Raw genomic sequence first — 18,428 nt, 5'->3', positions numbered from 1 at the left:
GAGGTTGAGAGTGAGAATAGAAAATAGCGTGTAGAGTTTGATCCTCAATATCGGAGAATTGATCGTATGAACTGCCGGAATGAACATATAATAAATGGGTGAGTAGTCAATAGAAGGAAAGACGTTACCTCTTATCTTTCTGCAGTAGCCAGCAAATAAAGTGAGCGAAATTGGTTGATCTTCAGTCTGACCGAGGGCGTAAGCGGACACTACTAATCTAAAAGAAATTCTTTTCGCAGGATTGACAATCGATCATTTCTTTTCAAAGGTTTTCGTCGAGTTATTGTTGTATATCGTTATTTGCACCGCCCCGGTTGATGAGCATATGGGCTGTTTTGAACATTAATAATTTGTCTAATGCATCGCCTATCAAAGGGTGAAAGAGTTCATTCCGTTTCCCCCACTTACGCAACTATCTTACATTTCCCTGATTATCCTTGTACCTTAGTCTAAGGTCGGTAAACATGTATAAAAAGTACAGTTGTTACCCTGCATCTTCTCGTTCGCTTCCGCTTCGACATATGAATAGTTAAATGGTGTGCATAATATTCACATCTCACTCAATTAATGTCTAACTGGCTATCTTTTCCCACATGAACGGTAGAAGCAATACATATTTACAATGGGATCGAATACTATCTCGAAGCCCCAGGCATCATCATACCTCTCACGCCAACGTGGTACCCAGCGTTCGAAGGTGTTCCAGGTGTACCTGGTCCGAAACTTTGTCGGAGATTGGATGGTCCAGGACCGACTGCGGATCTCGGATATACAGTCGGAGGGGTTCCTGGATTGGCTACATTTGTAGAGGAAGGTGTCGAAACACTGGGACCACGATTATTGTACTCCGTTGCGGAGTAGGGATAAGCAGTACGAGATGGTGTCGTGCTTGGCCGCTGTGAGTTTTGGCGAACACCACCGGGCAGTGTGTGTGGAGGAGGTGCTGCATACTGAGGTATCGGAGGAGGTGGCATGACACCTAATTTCATGGGAGGGGGTGCATGTGGTGATGCGACAGCAGGATTGGAGGATCCTCCTAGAACCTGCCCAGCCAGTGCTCTTGGTTTGACGGTGACATTGTCGTGAAGTGCACGAGGTCTTCGAGGATCCAGCGTACCTCGAATGGAAGGTACAGAAACAGGCAGGAATCGCTGAGCAAGTTCATGAGCCAGACCGATTTTGGATGTCGAAGGGAGTAGCATATCAGCAGGTGATAGATCGCCAGTAAGTTGAGTGAGCGAGGCGAGTAGTTGTTCGGCTGACGACGTTTGTAAGCGCAATCATTTGTAGCACAAGGAGTTGTATACTTACCGACTTGCTGTTCTCTTTCGGTGACGCTGAGTACACCTTTTCTGGTCCGCACTTCCTGCCAAGCTTGCAGCTCTTCTATAAGGTCACCATTTCCTGTCAGGATATCATCAACCGTTTCCTTCTCCTTGCCTTTGCCTTCTTCAATAATACCATAAAATCCACCTTCTTCAATGATCTTGGATCTTCGTAATACTCGTCTAGCCCACTCTCTATGTCTCGCTCTCTCATGCATCCCTTCCAAGGTAGAATAATAGCCTTGACCTCCAGTAGCATGATAAGAATCGAAAGTTGGTCCAAAGCTTGGTGTGAACGGCACAGCAGCAGTTTGAGGTATGGTGACTAACTCGTTAGCTCTGTTCATCCAGGATGTAACGTACCTCCCCTTGGAACACTGCCAAACCCTCCGAGACCTTTTTGAGATCGCATTTCTTTCCATCTGTTCATCTTCAGACTCGCACGTCGAATGAGAGAATCGGACAAAGTAGGTGGATGTTGAGATGCCTCACTACCGAAAGTGGATTGTAAGGACACGGCAGTTGCATTGGCTGAAAGATCAGCGGTATGCTCAAATCGTTTTTCGACTTACCAAAAGCTGATCCCGTTTCTGCCATACTCTGTAGTAAACTTTCTTCATCCTTTTTTCGCTTTTCTACCTCTCGGTGGTCTACCGCACCAGTGAACCACTCTCCGGCTTGAGGGGTTTTCTGCATGAGAGACCACCTTTCGGCGGAAACGCCATTACTGTTATGCTGTGGCTCGATTTCGAGAAGTAGTGAATGAAGCGATGCACAAAAGTTATAAATAATGTGAGGAAGGAAGTGGGAAGGAAGTGGGGGAACAGGGAGGTGAAATTGAGCTCTTGCAGGAACGGGATTGGGATATTGACAAGGAACAAGCAAGTTCTCCGAGAAAAGGTGTATGACATCCTGATAATCAGCGGTGTCAATTGTATTGTTCAACTCACAACTAGTTGATCCCATGTGAGCAATGGTTGCTTCAATACATATCCAAGCGTGTTTTCTTGTTTCTGATCAAACGACGGAGGTAACCATAAGGCCAGAATCTTGTTGAGTGGAGGAGGCAGGTTGACGGCCATTCTAGGTTGTTAGCAGGACACGGGACCGATGTATACTCACTGAGCGATGACCGTTGATAAACCTTCTCTGATCCGCTTGCTCAACGCTCCTTGGACATCTTTTTCTTCTTCTATTTGCTTCGGTTTCTCGGTCATCAAATTGATCTTGATGGACAGTTTTTGCCTTTTCACTTCATGGTCTACACCTCCATTTGCTTTCTCAGGGGATGTCGAAGCAGCTTGACTCGACGCTGAAGGTGAGGGGAGAACAACTTTGAGGTTTGGTTCGGGAGTTGTCCGACGTTTACGTTTGCTGCCTGGCGTTTCTGCGGTAGATGAAAAGGGATATCCAGTAAGTATTTGAGTCACAGGTCGAAGAAATACGACCTACCCGCATCCTTGACAGCACCTCTTGTTGATCTAGGCGGCATACTGAGATTTTGCAAGTAATATTGAATGTCGACGCGTGAACTTTGTTCCGAATATCCAGGGCAAGTCTGTCGAATGTAATGTTGATGATATTGTTACGTTTTGACTTTAAATCAACAGACCAGAAAGATTACACGCGCAAAGCACTGATCTAGGTATAATTTGACAGACGCGTAGAGTAAGACCGGACTGAAGTGCTGTTGTCTGCTAATGTGAATGGCGAGCTGTCGTCTGAGCTTGTATCAGTTCTAGTCGTCGTCACGGAAGCGATGCTGAAGGATCAAAGGGTTATCATGATAATAAAGCAGATTATGCATCATACATCAAGACAAATTGCATTCCAAGCAGCTCGAAGAGGAGAGAAAATGGTAAACATCCCATTAATATTCATTGATTCTCGCATGTGGCACTTTATACCGGGTGCTCATTTAATGAAACCACGACGGAATCAAAATAGATGATCAAGGCATAAAGATGTCTACCTGTCGCAAAAAGTTGAAGTCTATGAGGTTATTTGTTCATCTTCCGACAAAATAGTCTTTCAAGTGAGATCGATAAACTCTGTTATAAGCAATCATCGAACGAACACACCAGGACCATATCAGTCGTTGACCACTACTTGAGCATCGTCAGGAGGATTATTAGAACATGTCAGCGATCAAGGGAAACGCAAGTATCGTCTTTAAAGTTCTTCAACTCTCTTCTATAACTAATCTATCCTTGCAGACCGCTCTCGCTCTTACTCGCGTATGGCATCACACCGATGCTCAGAACCGGGTGCTTGGTAATCTTGCAAGTAGAATAGCATGGGTGCTTATGGGTAAACACAAACCAACGTATGATCCATCTGGTAAGTTGATTGAATCGGTGTATGGTTCGTATATCGCTCATATACATCACCTAGTTGACGCTGGAGACTATGTTGTCGTGTCGAATGCTTCCAACGTCCATTTAACTGGAAAGAAAGGTACAGACAAGGTTTATTATTCACATACTGGATATATGGGAGGATTAAAAGCAGTGCCAATAACGAGAATGAGGGAAAGGCGACCGGAAGAGGTGAGTAGACTGAAAGCCCCTTCATAATACCTTTCACCGCTCATCGCCACATTTCTACTGTAGATCATACGGCGTGCAGTATCAGGAATGTTGCCAAAAAACACTTTCCGAGACCGACGTCTGGATCGATTGAAGATCTTCGCTGGACCAGCTCCCGAGGTTTACGCCAACAACTCTTTGACAACATGGAGAGATCAAGTCTCGAAATCAACTGCAGGAGAAATAAGTAAAGCCAACGCATAAATGTCGCGCATGTACCCATACCTTCAAATGAGGATTTGGTGGACCGCGGACTAGATACGGTTAAACCTGAAGAAGCATTTGTCTGTTTTTGAATACACTTGACACTGACTGCCCATAGTTGTATCGCTAACTCACAGATCTTCAGTCAAACCAATAAACGTCTGCGAAAACTTCCCCTTTTTATGCATCTTCGGCTCAATTGAACTCACCGAAAGTGCGGTATTTGACATCAACGCAATTGTAGTCGGGTAGGAAGGATATAATGGGCAAGCAATGAGGTTGACTTTTGGATTTTCACCTTTCAGATGTTTGAAGTTTAAGACACAATCAGACAAAATCAATCATTCGGTTCCGTGACTGTCAATCCCAAGCTATGAGAAGACGAGTCTTCAGCCGTGGAATTCCCAAGCTCTGTCTCCAATTATCCAACTTCACAAGCTGCGGGGTGTTCACCATTCTGGTGTTCACCTTCCAAGTTGTAGGATATAGGAGACACTCTGACATTCCAGCTCTCAGCCAAGGAAGTCTACGCTGGTTCAAATATCGATAACACATTTGATTGAGAAAACGTTCTATGTTGATCGATGAGAAGAGCAGTGCTGAATCATAGTCGTGTTCGTTGTCATTGCTTTGAGTCGACTTTCAAGTGGTGAAACCCTCACAACTCTTGACATCGCTCGACAGTGTAATCGCAATCATTTATGCTTCTTCCGGTGTGCCACCATAATTGCCATACAATCAACTACTCGACGTCAATTCCTACCCTCCATTGGCTCAAGCTCATGTACAATTAGAGAAGCACGAGCAGTTAACAATTGAGTAACTGTGATTTTTGAGATTCCTCGTGATATTGGCTATCCTGCTGGGGATGTATCATTCCGACTTTCATGTAGACCAGTATCCGATGCATGATATCATTCAATATCGTAAATAGCAAGAAAAATTGTATGCCAATGGTAACACAAATTATATACAAGTAAAATATATTAACAAATCCCTCGTTCGTACCATTATAGTGTATGCGTCTGAAAAGTGGAATAGCGTTGGCTTTGGTCATATGGCGCTACCCACATCCTTCATCTTCTCTGTTGTTGATGGGTTCCTGCGATAACAGGTCAGCCAGCCTGTATACCACCTTCTTGAAGACTTACGTCGAGTTTCTTAACGGCGTAGGCTGTTTTGCCACATTTGGTCTAAGCTCAAAACTGTCTTGCCTTCCATCTATCTGCGATGATACGCGCAAACCTCGACCTCCCATGTTCGCCATACCACCACCGTCTAATATCTGTCCTTCCACGTCCATACCTGTCTTTGAGATAAGACCTATCCTATCACTCGGCGTTTCTGGTCGAGACGGTACAGCCATTTTTGCAGATAAATGAGAAGATACTGCTGTAGCTGTTGTTCCACTTGAAGCAGTTTGATTCGCCGCAGATCCGCTCGCTCCTGCTGGATGATAGTACGATCGCCTCTGTGTTTTAGTATAATCAAATATTTTGAAACTGCAAGGTTGTCAGCTTGGAATGATACATGCTCGACTTACTGCTCCTCCATCATTCGCATTTCTGGCGTTAACGTCTCTATGTCTTGACCTTCTTTTCGTTTCCTTGCCTTCAACGGGTTCTCCTCTAGAAGCAGTTCTTCTAATTCGTGTGTGGCATCGAAATTCGCTCGTTTAGACTACGGACACAGTCAGTCGTGCACAAGAAGCGGAGATCTAACTACTCACATCTGGCTCGAAAGGTGGCACTACCTCTTTCTTATAAAGCTGATCCCAGTTGATATTCCTAAACCAAGGATGTGATTTGATGTCTTCCATACCACCGCCACCTGGTCGATATCCCAATCTTTTGTTTGGATCCCGCTCCAAGAACTAGGAAAGGATATTAGCCGCAAAAGTCGATATTGGAAGAGTGGAACTCACACTTTTTATAGCATGCATTCCATCTGAAGAGCATTTCCCAGGCGCATCCTCGGGCCATAGTAGATGTTCGTTCAATATCGAGTTCGTCAGAGCCGTGTTGGTCCTGCCTCTGAACGGTCGCTTCCCAAAGAGTAGCTCGTACCTGCGATACATCAGTGATTGTTCCTGCTCGATTCTTATCGTACTTACGCTAAAATACCTAAAGACCAAAAGTCTACAGGTGCAGAGTAACCCCTCTTAGTCAATACCTCGGGAGCTGAGCAGGATGTCAGCATTAGATGTCTGGTATTTTCCGCAGAACTCACCCATGTAAGCCATACTTCCAGCTACACCCGTTAACAACCTCCTTTCCGAAAAATGGACAGCAATGTTGAAATCGGTGATATGAGCGTGACCTTTTTCGTCTAGCAGGATATTGTCGGGTTTTAGATCCCTGTATAAGATGTCAGATAAAGCGCCAACATCGATGAAGTGAACTTACCGATGCACTATCCTCTTGGAATGCAGATAGTCCACTGCCATCGCTATTTCTGCAACATAAAAGCGCACTACCTCCTCACTCATTGCACCCGCACGATCGAGATGAACTGGAACGATGTCAGAAATCATTCATCACTTTACAGATCACTTACATCTTAAATCTCCTCCCAACATCAGATCCAACACAAAAAAGCAGTTCTCATCATCTTGAAAAGCATATCTCAAGTTTACGACGAAAGGGTGATCGATCTATACATCAGCGTGGTACTTTTGAATTTATTGCTCACCTCTTCCAGCAGCCTTCTCTCCTGTATAATATTCGCTACAGCCTTCATTTTCACACATTTGGGTTTGTTGATATATTTTAAAGCGTATAGCGTTTTTGAATGTTTATGTTGTACAACTCGAACCTATCGCAGTAATTAGCAATTACACTCATTGGAAATCTGTATGACTTACTTTACCGAAGGCTCCCTTTCCCACACTCCGCAATAGGTAGAAGTGGAATAGATTTACCTCGCCTTCAAAGTCAATCGCCTAAGTACATTGTTAGTATGATGGTGGTTTATATTCGCACGTACCTCTGGTTTGCAGCATGCTGCACCCATCTTGATGCGCTTCTCCCCACCTTGTTAACCTTTCCAATTTGAATTTGAGAAGTGATATAGATGGTGGGGTATGCTGTTGTTGAACTTTTGGAAAGGCTTATAATGTAGTTGAAGTGTCTACAAGCTGATGAGAAATAATCTTTCTGCTTGACTGGTAAACGCAGATTTGTAGAGTTGATCCTGTATATTAAAGTCAGAACTCCCGAGTTTGTATACGTGAAGCCTAAGGAAATTGACGGGGAACAAAGAGGGCGAACCGTGGGTTTCTATATATATGCTCGGTTCGCTACTCTCTACACAGTTGAGAATCCTCATCCGTACTCACCAGTCCAAAGGATCTATATGCTACGTTGAAACAAAGTAAAGATGTAGTTGTTGGCAGATGGAGGTATGTTAAAGCTGATCAATGTGAAGCGAGATTTTACATGCAAGATGTGTACGATTGAATTTTTTCGGTTGATGCTCTTAGATACCAAAGCTGAGATACAGATGCTCTGAAAACAATGAAGATTGAATAATGTATATGTCAATGGTGAAACATGGACAATAAAGAGTAAAAGCCCTAAACCGGAAATGTAGGACGGTACGTGAGCTTAAGGCACAACATGTATTTTTCATTTATTGTTTCGACTAAATCATCCTTGCAACTCACCCTTTTCATGTATGTTGGATACAACAATGATTGATCGTGCTGCTCAAGCATGAAGATGTGATAGCGATGTCTACGACAGAGAGGTAATAAAATGTTATCCTAGTGAGTTTTAGAGGAAACATTATTCAGGGCTACAAGAGGTTGTGATGTTCGTGTTCAGGGTATACCAAGCCATTTCCTTAAAAATGGTCTAAAGTTTATTTTCCTTTTCTCCTCTGCATACCATAATTTATACGCATCCCATAATCTTACTCTTCAAGAATATCGTGTTGCAGCTTGTCATCATGCATGCTATCTATGGTCTACATGTAATCTACTCAAGTAACGACGATATTTGCTTGATAGCTTCGGCACATTCTTCTGCTGTACCTATGGTGATTCTCAAACAACCCTCACATCCTCGTTCTGACCCTCGGAATCTGACCACCACACCTCTTGATTCTGCCATTGTCTTGTATACCTCTACCGCCTTTTGGTTATCAGGTTTACCATTTTCTCCTAGCACCTCGAAAAGGACAAAGTTGGCATGGTTTTCTCCCAGAATTCGGCCAACACTCTTGATATTCTTCAACGATGCGATGAGATTCTTGCGGTTTTGGTTGAGGGTGGCCACGTTGAGAGACATGGTGGCGATACCTTCGATAGAAAGTGCAGATGCTGCAAGCGAGGCAGTGGGAACGGAGATGTTGTAAGGGGCTTTGGTGTTGGTGAGGACCTGAATAAGGGGAGGTGGTGCGAGAAGGTAACCGAGTCTGATAGGTTATCGTTAGCTTTTGATCGTGATTTGAGCACAAAACTCACCTGATAGCAGCCAACCCAAAACTCTTACTCAATGTCTGCGTGACACAGACATTGGCGTACTCGTTGACCAGATCAGCGGCACTATTGTTTTCTGGGGCGAAATCGATATAGGCTTCGTCTACTACGACGACGCCTTTGAATAAAGGGTTTTCGAGCACTCGTCTTATCACATCGAGGGGGATGAGAGTTCCAGTAGGATTACCAGGGGAACATATGAATAGCATCTTGAGGTCTGGATTGGCTTTGAACGCTTCGTTCATCTATAATTTTGATTAGTTGTGATAGATTGAGCAAAAGGCGGACTTACTGCCTTTTCATCTAACTGGAACGCCCCATCTTCAGTGATAAGTGGTACCTCTAACACACCCACATCATTCACATTCGCTGTGACCTTGTACATTCCGTATGTTGGTGGACATGTCATGACTCGATCTTTACCAGGGACACAGAGAACTCTGTAAAGCATATCGATGACTTCATCACTTCCAACACCAAGGAAAACCCATTCCTCATTTGGCACACCTCTGAATTTGGCGATTGCTCGTTTCAATTCATCGTGGGTAGGTGAAGGATATCGATTAAGGTTGGCGATATCATGTTCCGACAGTAGTGATAAAGTCTCAGCTGCGATTGGGTTTGCTTCGACTTGGGACTCTCGTTTGGCGATTGATGCAAGGGAGGGACCGATAGCATTCTCATTGGCATCAAGGAGTACACCAGCGGAATAGTCATCTCGAGCGCATCGGTATGGCTGTAATGCTAAGATGTTGGGTCGGACAAGAGGTTCAAGAGAGAAGTGAGAAGGGTAGGATGGACCAGGGGATTTGAGGCCGAGTATGGGCATGTTGATGGTGTGGGAGGGGTAATGGAGTATCCAGATAGAAAAAGTGATGGTACTGATTTTATATAAGTATAATATATATATATTATATATACATATACATATACATATATGCAACAGAAACAAAGTGAACGAGTCATGACAAGTATTTTGGAATTAATCAGTTTTCCCGACTCGACCGGATTGACCACGTGGCTGAGCCGAATCCCATCGAACAGTAGTCGTCATCCCAACGTCTTTAGAGTGGTACAGTACTCTACAGTAACAGTCGTTGCATATATGTACAAAGTTTATGGTTCTACCGTGATTTACGCTACGATACCAACCTTTTGCCCACTCATACTTCCGATGATCTCCTTTCCTTCCCAGAATCTGGGCAATTCATTTCCAGGAATAAAGTGTCTTTCTACTTTGTCTTTGGTAATCACGCACATTCTAATACAACCACCCGATGATCCATCTCGAGACATTGCAAGTGCGAGAGCTGCGGTCGGTCAGCGTCTGACTGTCAATCTAACGTAACTCACTGTTCTTGACAAATTGAACTGTTTCTTCCTCGTTCCACCCTTCTTTATATGTCGCATCACAGTAACCGTAAACGTATGTAGAACCGGATCCTAGATAGAGCGAAATGAATGAGTTGGCGTTGTCAGTCTCAAACCTCATTACTCACCTCCAATAGCCCATGGTTGTTGAAACATTCCTCCACCAAGCGGTATATTATAGACAGATCCTCCAGCTTCCTTATCCCAACCAGCTACGATGATACCAGCTGAAAGTTGATCTTTATTATCGTAACACATCTTTTCGAATAAAGAAGCGGCTGTTGATACTGTGGGTGGTTCACCATATACCGATGTATAGACCTGAGCATGTTGATGTACTACATCGGCCACAGCTTGAGTATCCGCTGCTGAACCTGAACGACAGCAGTAAATTCGGTCGTGGATGTGAGTGAGTTTATCGGTGACTCGATTGGCCTGAGGTCGGGTGTCAGCATTTACATAAAGGTTAGTGTACTAACGATGTAGGATCCGGTGGTCGTTCGACTATCAGCACCTATTACCACGCCGCCATCGAATTGTACAGCCATAATGGAAGTCTAGGAAGAATGGTCAGTACAACTGGAGTAACGCAAAGGTGTGTAGATTTACCCCTAAATTGACCTCTCCATTCTTCAGACGTGTGATGTCGACAGTGTGAATGTTGGCCATGGCGATAAGGTTTATTTGTGTTGCTATTACGGGTAGTAGAGACTGTATTTGGGGTTTGATCAAGATCAAGATATAACCAGAAGATAAATCAACGAACATGACAATGACAAGCGTCGACAGAATTACGCGTTGACCAGAAGCCAGAAGGCTACAGCGTGGGTGACGCGTGGCTCAAGGTGGAGGTGGTAATACCGCGCAGTTTCAAGGGGGTGGCGATGAGTATTGAATGTTGATTCAGTTAACTTATTGTGTCATATGCCATTTAAGCCGTCGAGATACACTCTTAACATCTCTTTATTCATGACTGGAGCGACTCCTTTCACTCCCAAAGCGATCAAGATATAACCTACAATTTTGGAAAACGCGCATATACTCCAACCAATCCATTCAAAGAGGCTGGCCATGTTCTGAACAAATTATAGTAGCAACAGCAAAAATTAGAATACTGTGCCTACACGTGACATATAGGAGTACGCTATCAATCCCTACCTGGTATCATCATGCCTTCAGTAGTTTCTCCTGCCTCCAAATCGTATGCTCCTTTAGCAGATGAAGTCAATCCTCCGTTCGGCAATATGTCACCTACAGTCACACGCAATGGTACCATAGTATATGGTGAACGCTCATTGACTAGTACTTTTACAGATTCAGAAGAATTAGAACGTGTGGGTGGCTCTGACGAGACGCTATCTCCAACACCAAGTTCAAGCCGGAAAGGAAAAGAGAGAGCTGTGGAGGATGATTTTGGTGATATAGGAGAGATGCATCGGATGTCATCGGTCAAGGGCAAGGAGAGGGCGTGGGATGTTGAACGGGGAAAGGTGGATGAGCAAGCAGCGTATCCTCCAGTCAATGAGGTCGAGGAGGAGGAACGAAGGATTCAAGAGGTGAGTTCGTTTGTTATAGGGTTTAGCTCGTGTTCGCAATATTGACAGATGGTATAGAATCTGGCTCGTTTTGCTGCAAAAGATATGGCCCGCCGTCGTGCCGCACGTGAATCACGTCAACTTCCACCCGCTTCACCGAAATCTTCCTCGTCTACTACTTCCTTCTCTCGGAGACCCTTCTCTATGAACGGAACAAACAGGAACAGTATAATGGGTATGATGGAGGGTATTTGGCCTGGATCACCCAAACCGAATGAGACAGAAGTGAGTCGTTAGGTGACGACACCTGAGCTGACAATGTGACAGTTACCTATGGCTCATCCCCCAAACCCACAACCTTATCCCAACCCATACGATACACAGCCAAGCTTCTCTCCCGTTCCCAAAATGGTTATATCTCCTACATCTCCACAAAACCCTTCACCTTTTGCAGATCCTCCTGCGGCGCATCATCGTCGTCCTTCGCTTGTGTCTGCCAGTAGCGGTGGCTCCACTCATTCGCCCCTATCTTCGCCAACAGATGGAGTAGGCTTTGCATATGGTGGTCCGACTTGGAGAGGTGGTCAGGCTGTTCAGCAGCAAGAAGAAGAACCGCCCAAACCAGATCGATGGTGGCACGCTCTTTGTGCTTGGGGTTCAGATCTTGATGGAGGGCACGAGTCGAATCGGCAAGGTGGACAAGTAGGTAGAACTAACCCTTTCGAATGAACTTTTACGATCCGACACGATAATTTATAGCATATCCCGTGGTACCGTTAATGCAGCGATGTGGTGCCATTAAACAATTGCAATCGCAATGAGCGTGGTAGTATAGGCAGTAAGCAGGAGCAGTGAGGTAAGCAGTACATCATAGCAATTTAGGATTCGTAATAAGCAGTAGTAGCATCTGTAATCATAATAACCATAATAGCAGTAACTGCAATAGTAGTAATCGTAGTAATCGTAGCAAGCAATAACAGACAATCATAGTAGCCGTGATTACAGTAATCGTAACAGAACAATCGTAAGCAATAGCATGTAAACGCGAAAAGCTCCTTAATAACCATATTTGTTCTAATCGCCGTAATCTGCTGTAAAACGGTCTAGGGAGTTTAATACTCGTTAAGCAGTAATCGTAGTGAATGTAATAAGCAGTACACGATAAAACGTGTGGTATTCGTAAATCGTATAATCGTAATCAGTAACGGGGTGATCGCCTCAGTGAAACGGGGATTATGGATTATCTTTACGATTATCATTACTTGCATAGCTTACTTACGATTATCAAGTTCACATTACAATCTTACTGTATACAATTATTACTACAATCACTACGATTTCTATTACCATTTCACGTTCTTCTACTTCTACTACTACTACTCTACCATTCGCATTTCTGATACCACTACCCCTGCTACAACACTGCATTCCACTGGTACTGCTTATTGGCACTACCATGCATAATACAAACAGGCTGACAAAACACGGTAAATCTCCTCTAGCTTGTCGCGTAAAGCACCGCTTCTTGCACTGCCAGGGCGAACATGGCCAAGCCAACTGGCAGCATGACAGCAAGTATGATCCTTTCCACTCGGGACTTTTCCCTATACATGGGACGATTGAAAACGATCGAGACAAAGTGCTGCAACCTGGATCGGGCCACCTGGTCCTGCAGCAGGTCTTGTGGCGGCAAACCTTCACAGAGACCGCGTTGACGGCGTATAGAAGAAGCAGGAACAAAGGTTCCGTGGAGGCTGTGGTCGCGGTTAGCCTGATCAAAAACACAACAAAAGAACTCACCCATACGGGACTCGCTGAGGCAGCTTTATCCTCGCTACCAAAGCAGACATGCCCTGAGCCATATTTCGAGCATCGATCACCCAGAGTTCTGAGCCAGCATAAGGAGCGGTCGAAGGAGTTCCATCAGATTCAAGGTATACTTCGTCGTACACTACAAACCAACGTCAGCAACTAAACTCCGCTTCTACACCAGTTACTGACCATAAGTCAAAAGGTAGCCATCATCCTCGCTATGGGCTTGCTCCTTAGGCACAAAGCGAGGTTCCTGAGCATACCAACCCTGTGGAAATCTGAACAACTCTATAGGACCTTTGATACCTTGTTCCCAATCTGCCAGGATTTGAGCAGAAGATCGACTATCTACCGGTTCCATGTTTTTACCCTTTCCACGCTCCTGGCCCCGTTGGATGAGTTCAAGAACGTCGATTTTCGCAATACAATCCACTTTGGCAGCACCTCCTAAACGTTCGTCAAACGATCCAGCTTGCATGGTACAGCCATACACATATCTTGCCGAAGACATCCCCATATGAGCTGGAAGTGTGGGGAATTCGAATGGGATCGCACTAAGCGGGAACGAATGCGATATCGCAGGAGCCTCCTTGGTATGTTCCATGTCAAACCGGTAATATTGCAAACGAACCACATCATTTTCGCCATAGTCCTTCTCCACTAACGGCACATCCACCGCTCCAGCAGCATACACCAGTTTGGCTGACCGGAACCTACATCCAAGCATGTGAATCCCTTTTAGCTCGCCTGTCAAATCGAGCTCGTCCCAAGCATTCGCAGTGTGGAAAATCAGACTGGGCTCCGGGTCTTGAAATCGTACCACCTCTTGTGAAGATGTCAACAAGCGAGGGAAAATGACAAACTCGGACGGGAGAGACCGGTCAAAGTGAATCAAAGGCACTGGTGGGCGCGAGAAAAGATTGTGAGGCGCCAGAGTCAACGGGAGATTCAACAGTATCGTGCGTGTACGAGTCGCAGCGAAATCATGCATCCTGTAATCGTCTCAGCCTTTCGTCTCCAAACCACCAACTCACATTTTCGCTCGCCCAACATCAATCCCTTGTTTCCAAACCACATGACGGCCTTTCCTGTCAATGACCGAGTACCTCACATGCGGTGCATCAAACATTTGCGTCGAATAGAGAATGAGTGACCCATCGATCGGATCGACCCGAGGATGAGCTGTTATCCAGTCCTAAGGAAGGTCTGACTTAGCATCATCCCTTCCAGGCCATAGTTGACTCACCTCTTGTACGCGGCTGAGACCATACCGTTTCCACCACTGCCATGTACCCCGTCTAGACGCCAACGTTTCGTCACTGTCTGCATCCTTCAACCTGTCCCATCCCACAGTTTGCAATTCTGGCAATCGCACTTCCAGAGGCGGGCCTGATTCGCACGTCGCCAATAACCGTTGATCGTCGTCTTCCAAAGCTTCTTCCACCTCATCTTCATCCGATTCACCCGATCCTAGTCCGCGACCCCACCAAATGACACTTGTATTGGCGACACTCAAGACTCCCATTCGCGCCCTGACAGCGATGAAAAACGCTTGAATGATCGCCACCACGATTCGATGTAAAGACGACAGAGGCGAGATCAATAGAGCGATCGATGGCAAGGGCGATCTCAACAACAACAAGGTCATCGAAAGCAAGGGCGTTGCTAGCTGTCGATTGGTATACATTGGTTGGGAGCCAAAGAAAACGCCATGCAGCATGCCATCGCCGTCGAACCTGATCCCAGTCAGCAGAAATCCTCTCCCTTTATTGCAACTCACCAATGATAATGTCTTCCTTGTTCCGGAGGGTAGACTGGATTACCGCCATTCCTGATGTATTGCCCACCGACCAGTTCCGGTGGTATCTCGCCGTGTACTACCTTGCAAGGATGAGAAACATATTCGTTGATGACAGGCGCAAAGTTACCTTTGAGAAAGGGATGTATGTGTGGTTGCTGCGTATGTGGTTGACGCGGCCGATCGGACATGATCCGTCTTGATGCCTTGGTGGTAGGAGCTAGTACGTCTCCATCAGGCTGAAGTAGGAGGACTTGGTCAAGTACGATGAAAGAATGGAAAATTTTGAATAGCGACAAACCGTTTAACAAAAATATCGTCAAGTAGTTATCTTTGACGTCACTACAGACGTACGTAATAGAAATTGATTCCGGTAGTACATTACAAAGTCAAAGCTTGGCAAAAAAGCACTACTACGCATCGCCCCTCTTCCCTTTCTTTGTTTGTTTCAACTTCTCATGTACAATCTCATCTATATTATCAAGGTCACTACTACAACTCACTTATTACTCACACAACTCACGTCCATACTGCCTCACTCTTGTCTACAGGTGTATGCAGGATGCCAACTCAAGAAACAACCCCTTTGTTGGGATCCAACCGTTCTCATGATGGGTCCCCTGCCAGAGCACCCTTCAACCCTCTTAAATCAACAAGATATCTTCTCTTGGGATCATGGATAAATGTCCTTCTCGTTGCTGTCCCTCTTTCTATCATAGGTAAGTCAAGCTCAATTCATATGATCACTCACTAATCATACCTCGTCGTAGCCGATCTTCTACACTGGAGTGCAGCCGCTAGGTTCGCGACCTCATTCTTAGCCATTGTACCTTTGGCCAAAGTAAGTTATATCCACAAACTCACTACCACCCGGCTAATCACCTCCAATAGTTATTGGGAGACAGTACCGAGCAACTTTCGATGAAATTAGGTCAAACATTAGGTGGTCTTCTCAACGCAACGTGAGTAATCAAACCCCAAACGATAGCTAAACACATAACGCAGATTTGGTAACGCCGTCGAACTTATCGTCGCTATCGCTGCCCTTGCCCAAAGTAAGCACATTCCTTTCTCATGTTGAATTTCCTAGACTGACCGCCTACCTCGCAGATGAGCTTCGTCTAGTACAAACATCCCTTCTGGGTAGTGTATTGTCCAACTTGCTCCTAGTTCTTGGAATGAGTTTCTTTGCGTGAGTGCTGATTCGTCTCGATTACAGCTAAAACCTTTGATCCAGCTCAGGATTCTTCTATCACGAATCAACTTTCCAAGTCACAGCAGCTCAAGCAAGTTCATCCCTCATGACGCTCGCTTGCATCACATTGATCCTTCCTGCCGCTTGTGAGTCAACACCATCTTTATCAGACTCCACATCCATACAACACAAAGCCTTTATCCATACAATAATACATCTATCCATACTAACCCCCACCGACAGACCACGCATCCAACTCGGGTGAATTGCAAGACACAGTCCAAACGATGCTCGAAGATGGCGCACCAGATCCACCAGATGCCTCTCTCCGAGGCCTCCTTATCTTGTCTCGAGGAACGTCCATCATCCTCTTGCTTACCTACCTGGGTTATCTCTACTTTCAACTTCGCACACACGCGCAATTATTCGAAGCCGAGCAAGCCGAAGACGAAGAGGAAGAAGTCGCCGACATGGATCAATGGAGTGCCAGTGCCTGGTTGGTCATCATTACTGTGATAACCGCATTCTGTGCCGACATTCTTGTAGGCAGTATCGATGAAACAGCTCAACAATGGCACATCCCCAAGAGGTGAGTTGAATTGTTCACGACATTCTTGCTGACAAACGTAGATTTATCGGTCTTATTCTGCTTCCACTTGTCGGTAACGCTGCAGAACATGTGACCTCGGTATGGATGGCTTGCAAAGGCAAGATGGAACTCACAATCGGTGTCAGTGTTGGATCTAGTATCCAAATCGCTGCAGGAATGATTCCCTTGCTTGTCATCATCGCTTGGCCTCTTCACAAAAACTTGACCTTGTTCTTTGTAAGTGCGACTGCGCCTTGACTTTGAGGTTTACATGCTTACCCGCTTGTAGGCCAACTTTGAAACCATCGTCTTGTTCGTATCCGTAATGTTGGTCAACCTTTTGCTCCAAGACGGTACGTATCTCTGTTTTATAACACTCCAATGTAAGCTAAATTTACCTTACTTAGGTCGAACCAACTACATGGAGGGAGTCATGTGTACGTATCTCGTTCTGAAGAACAATATATAATGCAAACTGACTCGATTTCCCCGTTGCAGTGATGTCCCTCTACTTGGTCATTGCGTTAAGTTACCTCGTATAAGTCATACCTTACCTTTTCACCCCGCCGTCCTATTTCCTAGTCCTTTTGTCCAACCTTACATATACCTGTCACCCCTGATCTTTTATTCAATAGCTTTATGACACACGTGGGCTTTTCAACCTGCTTTTGATCCTTAGCATACGGCTTTGATAGCTATCACCATTTTATAGTGGATACCTATATGCATATTGTGTAGCCGTGGTTACAGCACCCTACCGCACGATCAGCTATATATCCAAAACGCATTAAAGCTGCAACTGGGTGAAACCACTCAAGGATGAATGATCATTGCAATTTTACCCTGATCGCATGCATTCTAGTCAATCATGGGTCATTGAGGTATCTGCAACAGTGCATCTATGTCCTCTTTTTGTGATTGCCTTCCTACAGAGGGGCTATTGCTGTTCCAAGCAGTCATTTTCAATGATTGACCATTTTTGAGACACTTTAAATGCTGAAATGAGCCAAGATCAAAATCTTGTTGTGAAAGTACACAGTGATGATGCTATATATGAGGTCAAAAGGGGGTGCCTGATTTTTTTCTGCGGATTGAAATCAGAATTTATATAGCAATTTGCTGGTCATGGCTTGAGAAGCTGAACTTGAAATGTCATTTTTCATGCAGACAAAATGGTCTTGTATTGCATTGTCTCATACAACGTGTGCAAGCTCTATTGAATGAAACCTGTGTACTAGTACTCATGCCTTGTATCAAAACTCCTTTCAATCTCTTTTCCTTTTCCTTACTTCTGCCCTTCAAGCAATACTGTTATGTGACATGACAAATTTTGATGACGGGAATCATCAATGGTAGATTACTTAACACAGTGAGATTACAATGTCAATAAGACAATGTGATACATGTACAGTAGTACTGTTCCTGGGATTCTTGAAAAGGTATAGAAGTGCCAACATCTCCATAGCTTTGGTCAGCATCTTCCTTAAAGTGATCAGCGATCGGCTTATAAGGGTCAAGGTAAACCTGAATG

At 44.9% G+C, this 18,428-nt stretch overlaps 9 protein-coding genes across 9 annotated transcripts; 3 read left to right on the top strand and 6 right to left on the bottom strand.

Moving 5' to 3' along the window:
* Window positions 1-635: 635 nt before the first annotated feature.
* On the bottom strand, window positions 636-1,672 carry L201_004949 (uncharacterized protein; the record flags this gene model as incomplete). The annotated part of the gene is made up of 2 exons (XM_066220685.1): window positions 636-1,258; window positions 1,312-1,672. The coding sequence occupies 2 exons, from the start codon at window positions 1,670-1,672 to the stop codon at window positions 636-638; spliced, it is 984 nt and encodes a 327-aa protein (XP_066076782.1).
* Window positions 1,673-2,443: 771 nt separating this feature from the next.
* On the bottom strand, window positions 2,444-2,817 carry L201_004948 (uncharacterized protein; the record flags this gene model as incomplete). Its single annotated transcript, XM_066220684.1, has 2 exons — window positions 2,444-2,712; window positions 2,778-2,817. The coding sequence occupies 2 exons, from the start codon at window positions 2,815-2,817 to the stop codon at window positions 2,444-2,446; spliced, it is 309 nt and encodes a 102-aa protein (XP_066076781.1).
* A 646-nt stretch (window positions 2,818-3,463) lies between these two features.
* On the top strand, window positions 3,464-4,117 carry L201_004947 (ribosomal protein L13; the record flags this gene model as incomplete). Its single annotated transcript, XM_066220683.1, has 3 exons — window positions 3,464-3,665; window positions 3,720-3,874; window positions 3,938-4,117. 3 exons carry the CDS (start codon window positions 3,464-3,466, stop codon window positions 4,115-4,117), a joined length of 537 nt encoding a protein of 178 aa, XP_066076780.1.
* A 1,053-nt stretch (window positions 4,118-5,170) lies between these two features.
* On the bottom strand, window positions 5,171-7,129 carry L201_004946 (uncharacterized protein; the record flags this gene model as incomplete). The annotated part of the gene is made up of 12 exons (XM_066220682.1): window positions 5,171-5,219; window positions 5,269-5,586; window positions 5,661-5,797; window positions 5,847-5,990; window positions 6,042-6,183; window positions 6,231-6,297; window positions 6,347-6,474; window positions 6,523-6,628; window positions 6,674-6,770; window positions 6,863-6,931; window positions 6,981-7,058; window positions 7,103-7,129. 12 exons carry the CDS (start codon window positions 7,127-7,129, stop codon window positions 5,171-5,173), a joined length of 1,362 nt encoding a protein of 453 aa, XP_066076779.1.
* Window positions 7,130-8,094: 965 nt separating this feature from the next.
* L201_004945 (histidinol-phosphate transaminase) lies at window positions 8,095-9,426 on the bottom strand (the record flags this gene model as incomplete). Its single annotated transcript, XM_066220681.1, has 3 exons — window positions 8,095-8,533; window positions 8,583-8,842; window positions 8,890-9,426. 3 exons carry the CDS (start codon window positions 9,424-9,426, stop codon window positions 8,095-8,097), a joined length of 1,236 nt encoding a protein of 411 aa, XP_066076778.1.
* Window positions 9,427-9,731: 305 nt separating this feature from the next.
* Window positions 9,732-10,637, bottom strand: L201_004944 (uncharacterized protein; the record flags this gene model as incomplete). Its single annotated transcript, XM_066220680.1, has 5 exons — window positions 9,732-9,907; window positions 9,951-10,040; window positions 10,097-10,403; window positions 10,448-10,525; window positions 10,578-10,637. 5 exons carry the CDS (start codon window positions 10,635-10,637, stop codon window positions 9,732-9,734), a joined length of 711 nt encoding a protein of 236 aa, XP_066076777.1.
* Window positions 10,638-11,137: 500 nt separating this feature from the next.
* L201_004943 (uncharacterized protein) lies at window positions 11,138-12,232 on the top strand (the record flags this gene model as incomplete). Its single annotated transcript, XM_066220679.1, has 3 exons — window positions 11,138-11,524; window positions 11,582-11,788; window positions 11,831-12,232. The coding sequence occupies 3 exons, from the start codon at window positions 11,138-11,140 to the stop codon at window positions 12,230-12,232; spliced, it is 996 nt and encodes a 331-aa protein (XP_066076776.1).
* Window positions 12,233-13,001: 769 nt separating this feature from the next.
* Window positions 13,002-15,304, bottom strand: L201_004942 (uncharacterized protein; the record flags this gene model as incomplete). The annotated part of the gene is made up of 6 exons (XM_066220678.1): window positions 13,002-13,257; window positions 13,304-13,454; window positions 13,505-14,307; window positions 14,350-14,510; window positions 14,562-15,051; window positions 15,096-15,304. The coding sequence occupies 6 exons, from the start codon at window positions 15,302-15,304 to the stop codon at window positions 13,002-13,004; spliced, it is 2,070 nt and encodes a 689-aa protein (XP_066076775.1).
* A 371-nt stretch (window positions 15,305-15,675) lies between these two features.
* L201_004941 (calcium/proton exchanger) lies at window positions 15,676-17,439 on the top strand (the record flags this gene model as incomplete). The annotated part of the gene is made up of 11 exons (XM_066220677.1): window positions 15,676-15,832; window positions 15,884-15,954; window positions 16,005-16,075; window positions 16,119-16,168; window positions 16,224-16,305; window positions 16,351-16,454; window positions 16,552-16,897; window positions 17,056-17,134; window positions 17,187-17,250; window positions 17,305-17,334; window positions 17,396-17,439. The coding sequence occupies 11 exons, from the start codon at window positions 15,676-15,678 to the stop codon at window positions 17,437-17,439; spliced, it is 1,098 nt and encodes a 365-aa protein (XP_066076774.1).
* Window positions 17,440-18,428: the final 989 nt, after the last annotated feature.

This window comes from Kwoniella dendrophila, chromosome 6, assembly GCF_036810415.1.
Source record: "Kwoniella dendrophila CBS 6074 chromosome 6, complete sequence".
NCBI classification, from domain to species: domain Eukaryota; kingdom Fungi; phylum Basidiomycota; class Tremellomycetes; order Tremellales; family Cryptococcaceae; genus Kwoniella; species Kwoniella dendrophila.
Note: the sequence above shows the minus strand (reverse complement) of the source record. Positions and strands in the feature narration are given on the sequence as shown.